This window comes from Leishmania mexicana, chromosome 21 (genome assembly GCF_000234665.1).
Source record: "Leishmania mexicana MHOM/GT/2001/U1103 complete genome, chromosome 21".
Taxonomy (NCBI): Eukaryota; Euglenozoa; class Kinetoplastea; order Trypanosomatida; family Trypanosomatidae; genus Leishmania; species Leishmania mexicana.
The window spans coordinates 462297-471622 of record NC_018325.1 but is presented as its reverse complement, the minus strand read 5'-3'; the positions used below and the strand labels follow the sequence as shown (position 1 = coordinate 471622).

The 9326-nt window shown below is 60.7% G+C and overlaps 3 protein-coding genes across 3 annotated transcripts; all 3 read left to right on the top strand.

Moving 5' to 3' along the window:
- Window positions 1-1462: 1462 nt before the first annotated feature.
- Window positions 1463-3793, top strand: LMXM_21_1190 (putative DNA repair and recombination protein,mitochondrial precursor; the record flags this gene model as incomplete). The annotated part of the gene is made up of 1 exon (XM_003875326.1): window positions 1463-3793. The coding sequence occupies one exon, from the start codon at window positions 1463-1465 to the stop codon at window positions 3791-3793; it is 2331 nt and encodes a 776-aa protein (XP_003875375.1).
- Window positions 3794-4690: 897 nt separating this feature from the next.
- Window positions 4691-5494, top strand: LMXM_21_1180 (conserved hypothetical protein; the record flags this gene model as incomplete). Its single annotated transcript, XM_003875325.1, has 1 exon — window positions 4691-5494. The coding sequence occupies one exon, from the start codon at window positions 4691-4693 to the stop codon at window positions 5492-5494; it is 804 nt and encodes a 267-aa protein (XP_003875374.1).
- A 1250-nt stretch (window positions 5495-6744) lies between these two features.
- On the top strand, window positions 6745-8130 carry LMXM_21_1170 (surface antigen-like protein; the record flags this gene model as incomplete). Its single annotated transcript, XM_003875324.1, has 1 exon — window positions 6745-8130. The coding sequence occupies one exon, from the start codon at window positions 6745-6747 to the stop codon at window positions 8128-8130; it is 1386 nt and encodes a 461-aa protein (XP_003875373.1).
- Between the last annotated feature and the right edge of the window lie 1196 nt (window positions 8131-9326).

Sequence of the window (9326 nt, the reverse complement as noted above, 5' to 3'; positions counted from 1 at the left end):
ACTGCTAGTTGTACTGCTGTGCTGTCAGCGGCCAGCGGACATGAGGAGAACCGTGATGTGGCATAAATGCCTGAACGGACACTAATTGCCATAGTGAGAGGGGAGGCAAAAGACTAGAAGGACACGTGGGTCTGCACCCTCGTCCGTACCCGAGTGCAGGTGTATTCATGCACGCATGCGCTTGTGGAGAGACGTGCTTGCTTCCTGCTCGTGTGGCCCCGCGGTGTAGGGGGGCACGGCTGCCGACATGCGAGATGTCGAAATCGCCGGAGACAAATATGCTGAGGCGCTCTCGGCCTCCGTGTACCACTTTCCCTCCTCCCGCTCTGTTTCTCTCTCTCCGACAATGGCGAAGGAGCGGATATGCTGATTCGCAATCACAGGTATGCATACTTGTCTTTGTGATTGTGGCTCGCTTTTTTCGCATAGAGGCACCAGACGCGTGATACGGAGGCACGCCGATCCCCTTCCGCCCTCCGTTCAAACGCAGAGACACGTCCCCCTCCCCCGCCCCTTTCGCTCTTTCTGTGCTCGTTGTCCGTGTCTCTCTGGGTTGTTCATGGCACGGGCACACACATACACACGCACACAAAGCGCGCGATGGCGTGATTCGCGTCTTTGTGCTGAAGCTTGCGTGTCAACCCCACCCCTCCCCCATCCCCCGAGCAAGCACAAGATGAAGCGAGAAGACGAGGAGAAGTCCATGAGGTGGGGGACGGCGGTCACCCGCGGAGACACACCGCAGCCCTTCAGAGGGGAAAACGGAAAAATAAAAAACGAACGAAGCAAGCAGCGGACGGCCTCCTCCGGCACGGTTTGCCTCACGCTCAAGCATGCGCAGGCAGGCGTTACCTTCGGCTGTCTCCCTCCCCACACCCCATGAGGAGCGCCGTACGAAAGGGCACACACAAGGCGAAACGCGAAGTTCACCGAACGAGAGAGGGGCATGAGTTGAAACTGCGGCGCCGGCTGCTTGCTTGGGTTTCGGAGGCGCACACGCACACGCATACGCACACAGGCACAGGCACACTGCTGTTGGAGACGGGCGATACTTCCCTAACGCTCTCGGGAGTGGTGGATCCTGTGACGGCGCGCATCTGTATATCTGTGTGCGGCACTACCCGCCATGCACGTGGCTCTGCACACATGCCGCGCCGGGGTACGTGTGTTTGTGTGTGTGTGCGTGTACCAGGGCGTTCCAGTCCCTTGCCAACCCCACATCACCTTCCTCCTCGCCTCTTCCCCCGCCTCTCTTCGTGCTCCTGTCCTCCTTCGCCAGGGGACGGAGTGCAACGCATCTAGCGCTCGCCTATCGCACCGCCACCACCACATGCATAGATACCGATCATAGATATACATCCATAGACTACTTGCTGTCGCTCAGGTCCCTCTTTTCCGTGCCTTCAGCGCCCATCCCCCCCCCCACACACACACATACACGCCACCCAACCTCTCTATCACCATGGCGGGTGTTGCGATACGCGTGCCAAAGCCGAAGATGACGATGAGCGCCGTCCAGGGCAAGATCTCCGTCTTTGCCGAAGATGGTGAGCGGATTGGTCAGTGGGGCGGCACCGAATGTTTCCTCTCTCGCCAAAGCGGGCTCGGGCCGTGCCTCGTCGTTCGCTCCAGCCGACACAAGAAGCACGAGGGCACCTTCTTCCAGCTGGCGCGGTTGCAGCGGGTCGTGTCGACGGGCGTAGCACAAGGACGATTGACAGTGATGGTGCCGCATGAAAAGCGGCAGTGTAGCGTGTTCATCGACACGACCGAGGACTTGGATGAGCTGCGCATGATGGCCGGCGTGCTTCAGGACAAAGCGCGGTGGAAGGACATGGAGCGCAACGTGGCGAACAGAAGTCACAAGGGCCCGCAGCGTGGCGGAAAAGGGGGCGTTGGCGGTCGAGGCAGTGGCGACTTGCGGGACCCCGGCCTTGCACAGCTGTCGGGCAGCGGCGTGGATAACGATGATGACTACGACTCTTCCGGCGAGGAGACTAGCAAGAATCATCACGACAGCAACACAGCCGCCCCCAGAGCAGCGCAGGGGGACTTATTCGCTGCGCACTCGATGGCGGAATCGACGACGCCCATGACCTCATCGCAGCCTTCCGTTCCTCAGAGGAGCACGGTGCTACCTGGCGGCAGCAGCAGCAATACCGGAAATAGCAGCGGCCCTATCACGTCACTGACGGCGGCCCAGCAGCAGCGGTTGAAGTGGACGAGTGAGCAACAGCGCGCGGTGCAGCTTGTGCGCGCTGGCCACAATGTCTTTGTGAGCGGTGCTGCTGGAACGGGCAAGACGGAATGGTTGCTTCACGTCTTGCAGCACGTCCTACCTCGCACGCGGCAGCACCGTGGTGCGAAGAGCGATGCAAATCGGGGGGCTGAAGACGAGGAACAGGAAAAAGCGGTGGAAACTGGGCGAGTCGCAGTGACTGCCGCCACTGGCATCGCCGCTCGACTCATCGGCGGCAAAACGGTGCACGCCTTCTCTGGCATCGGTCGCGGCGAGGGCGACCCAGACGTGATCCTGCAGCGCGTGCAGAGCAAGCCGGACGTCGTGCGGGCGTGGCAGCGGTGCGAGGTGCTCGTCATTGACGAAATCAGCATGCTCTCCTCGCACACATTCGCCCTGCTCGACCGCGTCGCACGCGTGCTGCGAGCCCCGTTGGCGCCCCCCGCCTCCTCCTCGCAGCGGCGACAGAGAACGAGCAACGCGGCACTGCCGTTTGGTGGGATTCAGCTGCTGGTGGTTGGCGACTTTCTGCAACTGCCGCCGGTGTCGCGTGGCGCTGGCGAGGAGGTGCAGCCCGCCTTCATGGCTGCTGTATGGCGTGCCTGTGCTTTTCAGCAACTTGTCTTCACGAAGGATTACCGTCACGCCGAGGACCCGCGCTTTGCCGAGTGCTGTGCGGCGGTGCGGCGAGGCGAATGCACGCCGCTGGTGCGGGAGGTACTCGAGGCATGTTTGGGGCGCAAACTGGAGGAACGCTTCGGCGTCGAGGCTACCACTCTGCTCGCGCGCCGCAAAGACGTGGACCGCTACAACGCACAGCGGCTGCAACAGCTGGAGTCGATGCAGTTCCAGCGCTATGCATCCGAGGACTACGCAGCCGTCCCTGGCGCCGACATCGATGCCGAGGTGTCGCTGCCCTCTGTGTTAACCTTGAAGGTGGGTGCGCAGGTGGTGCTCCTCGCATCCCTGCCGAACGAGCCGAGCCTGGCCAACGGCGACCTTGGTCTCGTTGGGGGCTTCGTCGAACAGGCGCATGGCCCCGCGTTGCCGCTCGTTCGCTTCTCCACCGGTGTAGAGGCTGTCGTGCCCTCCATCACAATGGAGGTGCACGGGCGAGACGGCCGCCTCAGCCTATCCAGGCGTCAAGTGCCTCTGCAGCTGGCCTGGGCGCTGACAGTGCACCGAGTGCAGGGCATGACGCTGCCCATGGTCCGCCTGGCGCTGGACAAGTCATTCTTCGAGGCAGGGCAAGCGTACGTGGCGCTGTCGCGAGTGCGCAAAGCGGAGGACTTGAGCTTGACAGTGCTGGACCTGGACGTCGTCGCCGCGTGCGCGTCGGCAGAGGCGCGAGACTTCTACGGGCTGGGCACGGTCACGTCGGTGCCGTCCTCGCAACCTGTCACAACAAGGGCTGGCAGCTCACCTCCTCTCGAGTCTGCGCTGCCCCCGGAAAGAGATACCGCGTGTGCGAAGGGGTCACTGCGCACCGACGGCGTCTTTGGCGACAGCCGTGTTACTGCCACCTTGAAGCGGGCCAAAACGGAGGAGGGGTAGTCTCGCGTCACCCAAAAAGCGTGGTACACGTGGCTGTGTGGGTGTTTCGGAGAGAGGTGCACGCGCACATGGCATGTCATCGCCCCCCCCCCCCGCCCCGCAGCGGCGGTTAGGCAATTTGGCGGAGCAAGAGTGACGGCCTATCCATATATATGCGCACACATACGCACGCACAGAAGGACGTGCAGGCTTCGCATGTGATGAATACCAACACCTTTCGAAGGAGTAGCAGCGAAAGGGAGGCCGCAGTGGGTCTTCGCAAGCGCACGCACAAGCGTGCCGGCATACTCGCACACATGCGCAGAAGACAACAAAGGACGAAGACATCCGCACAGAAAAAGACGAGAACACACGAGAGATGAATGGCCCCCCCCCTCTCTCTCCTCCCCTCCCCTTCTCTCTCTGTGATGAGCTGTGCGCGCATGCTGTAGGATGACGCAGCCAAGCACGTTGCTGGCGAGGAGAAGGGGGCGGGGAAATGGAGAGACGATACAACGATGCCCACGCCCCGCATCATGTGAACCGGAACGGGTCACGTAGTGCAGTACGCATCTGTATTGCCCCCGTATGGTGACTGGTATGTATGTATGTCAATCCCCCCTCCTTACGCTCCGCTGCCCCTCCCCCTCCCCCCTCCCTGCCCCGTGCACATCGGCCTATCAACACGCACGCACGCACACGTGATTTCCGCGCCGCGGTACATCGTATCCACTGGACTCTGGAGCGCAGCGCTTTTCTCTACATTTTTTCTTCCGCCCTTTCTTTGACGCCCCCCCCCCCCGCTGTCCACTCGTGGTGTGGCTGTGCGCTTGCCTGCAAGTCCCTGTCGGCGTCCTCTGTTCCCCTGCCCCCGCCTCTGCCCCTCCGTCTCTGTTCTCGTGTTGTGTGCGTCGAGTCATGCCGCAGGACAAGCGCCTGATTGTCACCAAGGCGGTTCTGTATAAGCTGCAGCGCGTCTGTGCGGAGGGCGCAAACGGTGGCAGCAGCAGCAGCAGCAGCGGAGGCGCGGACGAGGAAGGCATCTATCTTGAGTTCATCCTGCCCTTCGTCATCACGGCGCAGTGCCCGCGGCTGGTGCGTGACCACCGTTTCCATTTGCCGCATCGCGTGTACGCCGCCAATGGGCGGACCACGTGCCTGATCGTTCCCAAGGTCATCTCGCACGACTGCGGCAAGATCAACAAGCGGCATGGCTACTACGACGCGGTGGTGACGGCCGAAGCCATCTGCAAGCGCGGCGACGCCGAGGCAACAAAGAGGGCACTCCGCGTCGCGGCCACATTCAGCCATTTCGTGGTGGATGCCCGCATACAGTCGAAGCTGCCGCACGCCATCACGGACGCAGTGAAGGGTAGTTCGCCCTCATCGGCCGCGGCTGCCAATGCGGCGCCGAGCTCGGCAGTGCGCTGCCCGCGCAAGATGATCACGCCGCTAGACGGCCTCGACGAGCGCGAGACGCTTGGCTTCCGTCTCTCACAAGGCTCCACCGCAGGGCTGGTGGAGTTGCAGAAGCAGGGTCAGCTGCTCTTCCGCGTCGGCCATGGCGGCATGACGGCCGGTGCAGTGTGCGAGAATGCGAAGGCGTTCGTCGTCTCACTCAAGAAGGAGTTTCCGACGGTGTGGAGGTACATTCAGGAGTTCTCGCTGGTGTCCAACCGGACAGAGCGTATCCGCTTCATGGAGGTGCACATTACCAAGTGAGAGGAGGCGGCAAGGGCAGCTCCGTTGGGGACAGGGATGAGAAAGGATTAGCTTTGGCGGGGACGCAGAAGGAAAGGGGTGGCGTGGAGTCTGATGCGGTTTTACTTGTGAGGCGCTCTTCGACCTTCTTGCTGCCTACCCCACCCCCACCCACCTCAACCGTACATCTTCATCTTGTGTCCCTCTCATGTCAAGGCAATCCCGGTGGGAGCGGGTGGAGAAGACGGACCCACTTGGCAGCGGCCACGCCGCATCGGTACGCTGCGTGGGGTTGGAGGGGGCGGCGAAATCTCACGTTGGTGAGCCCACGGCATTGGGAAGCAACACACGGCATGTCATCACCACTGCTCCGTCCTACTCTCGGTCTCTTCTCTTGTTCTCCCTTGGCTGCCCCCCCCCTCGCTGCCACCACCAAGTGGAACGTTCCACGCCGCCTTTGGCACCCCCTCCCCCGTATTTCCTGGTGCAGACGCCCGAGGAGTACATGATGTCCGTTGCGTGCGTGTGCGTGTATGTCTATGTGTATGTGTGTGCTGTCGAGCGTCCATTGGACGATCTTGTTGTTGTTTTCTCGCGTTTAACTTTTTTCGGGCGGGTCAGTTCGGGCGCAGTAATGACGACATTAACGAACGATGGGAGAATCTCGCTTTCCTATTTCGGTGGCCTTCTGTGATGTCCCTGGGCGGCTCTGTTTCCCTTCCGCCACCTCCCACCCCCCGCTTTTGTAGGTGGTGGAGTCGGTCGTCCTCCGCCGGGCTCGAAAGGCGGTGCATGATGTTACCTCAGCATGCGATGCTGTCTTCGATCCACCACGCCGTGCCTTTTCCTCTTTTTCCTCTCACGGCATGGCGAGCTTACGACTCTGTAACACTCTCGACCCTCCACCCCGCATCTCGCCTGAACAGCCCCCTCCCCCCTCTCTCCCTGACACACACACGCGCGCAGGGTAAGTGTTGTCGCCACGTACACCGCGGCTCTTTGAGGTTTTCACTTTGGCGCTCCATTTTCTGTTCTCCCTCCCTCTCCCACCCCATCGTCCATCTCTCCCGACGCTCCTTTTTTTTTACCTCGGTGTCTTCTCTTGCTTGACTTTACGTGCGTGCTCTGCTCTGCGCAGCGCAGCGGAGGTGCTCCATCGACCCGCACGCAAGAGCGTGCAGACTCGCGTCCCCGTCGAATACGGCGCCTCGCAAGACGAGGAAAACACAAACACCTGAGCCTGTTATACAGCAATGTATACCCACGCAAGCATGGCGCCGCCGCCGCTTCGGTATCGTCGCGCCACGCGGGCATGTGCGCTTGTGGCTGCTGTAGCACTGGTGTTGGTGCTACCGTTCGGCAGGGCGCGCGCCGTGGGGACGAGATCGCTGTCAAGGTACACGGAAGCGCAGCAACTCAATACGCGCAAGTTTCTGGATGGGTTTGTGCAGTCGATGCCACATCTTCGAAACTTCTGGACCGGCGACGACTTCTGCGCCTGGAAAGGAGTGACGTGTCTCCACGACGAGGTGTCCATCAGTGCCACCAACTGGGTCCAGTCGGCTGTCTCCTCCGGCCGTCTGCCGGAGGTGTCGAGCGCCGACGTTGACGTGTCGCAGGTGCTTGTCACCTCCATCTGTCTGCGCGCAAACGGGATGAACTTGTCGGGGACGCTGCCGGCCAGCTGGGGCTTGCTGCGAAATCTACGCCAGGTGCGATTGGAGAGCAACAGCCTCACAGGCAGCCTCCCGCCTGAGTGGAGCAGCCTGGACAGATTAGTGGTCCTTTACCTAAGCAACAACAATCTCGCCGGCACCCTCCCGGCGTCGTGGGGGGAGAGCATGAAGAGCCTCGTCATCTTGAGCCTCGATCGCAACGCGCTGGTCGGCACGCTGCCGCCGGAGTGGGGGCGCATGAGGTCGATGCAGGCCTTGGTCTTGGAAAGAAACCGGCTTAGTGGCACACTGCCTGCGGAGTGGCGATTTATGCGAGCTGCCTCGACGCTGATGATAGGCAGGAACGACCTCAGCGGCACTCTCCCACGCGAATGGGTGGGGATGTCAACGATGGAGTGGATGGACCTGCACTCGAACCGCCTCACCGGCTCGTTGCCTGCGGAATGGGCGCGCCTGGAATTCCTGGAGGAACTGCGTATACAGGACAACGTACTCGTCGGCACCCTGCCTGCGGAGTGGAGTGCCATGAAGTCCATGCAGGTGCTGGATATCTCCAAGAACACACTGAGCGGTACTCTACCGGTGTTGTGGAGCTCGATGCACTCTCTCGACACGCTGAGCATCCGCGGCAACCAGCTAAGTGGCTCTGTTCCCATTAAATGGAGAACACTGCCGAGCATTATGTATCTCCACCTGGAGGACAACGCTCTCTGCGGCTGCCTTCCGCTCAACTGGACAAGCCGCAATGTAGCCGTCACAGTGGACGACGCGGTCATGAATGTCAAGTGTGCCATAGAGAACGCGTGTAACGGCGTAAGCCGTGACCCTATCAGCGGCACGATCTCCAGCAGTTACAGTTCTTCGGCGGGCCCAAACGACGTCATCGAGGCTAGCGATGTTGCCTTCAGCTCGTGCGTTGCGTCGGCGTCCTCCGCCTCAAATGACTCCTCAGGCTACAATGCCGGTGGCACCTCTTCTTGATCGAATACATGCACTGTGCACCAATGCCAACGATGCAGCCACGGCGATCCGGCGTTGTGCACACTGCGATGACCGCTCCGCCCTCGCAGCGGACTACCCCCCCCCTCTGTCAATCGTCGAACCAAAACACCACCACGTCGCCGACGTCCTTGGCAGGCGCCCGTGGGCCTCTCTCTCTGTGGCGGCCGCCTTGTGATGGTTGCCTTTCTGTAGAGAGAGCGCACACACACACACAGGGGGGAGGGGCGGGGGAAAAGGTTTGGTAGTCGCACCACGACACAAGCACAGATGTGCCCGGAGTGGCGCCCGTCGGTTAGTGCCTGCGTGTCCTTTCTGAATTATGGTACGACCCGAAGGACTCGTGTGCGCTCATGTCCTCTTCTAATTACTTATTTCGTTTCCGTTTCTTCTCTCTCCCTCTCTCCGTGTTGCCTCAGGAGTCACAGCGAGTGGCAAAGACGCCTCCTCCGCTCTTCACCACGGTGTGGGTGCGTCTATAGATGAATAGTGTAGGTCCTGCGTTCAATGCCTGCCGCTCTCCATGAGCTCTGCGCTCCTCTCCCTCCCTCCCTCCCTCCCTCCCTCCCTCCGCGTCCACGGTATACGTGTATATGTGCGTACTTGTCTATGTGCTTCAGAGAGCATGTGTACGTGCGTGTCCCTCGCACTCGTCTGCCCTGTCTCTAGCATTTTTTATTGCCTTTTCAGCTCGGAGAAGACTCTTCACCATGGCAGACGGTCTGCCACACACACACACATGCTCACCGTCACCACCGCCACCACCCCCAACCCCTTCGCCTCATGTCATATCCCTGTATGTGCAAATCGGTGTAGTCTCTCCCTCTCTACCTCCCCCCCCCCGCCTCCCACACACACTTTGTTTTCGTTCGTTTCCCTTCTCTATGCTTTTATCTGTGTGTCCGCATCGTTGACCGTAGACTCCCTTGCTCGTGCTCGCTCCTTCTCTCCCTCCTCCCTGCGCCCCCTCTCTTTTTGGTGCGTGCGTGTGTGTATGTGTGTGTGTGTGTTTTGCTCTCCCCTCCTCGACACACTCATCTCTGCCCGCGCGGCACTGTTCGAAACCATTATTTCTTCTTCTCTTNCGGNCTCTGTTTGTGACGTGTCTTTTCTTTTACTTCGTTTTTCTTTTCTGCAGCTCATCTGCGTCCTTGTGTGTGTGTGTGTGTGTGTGTGTG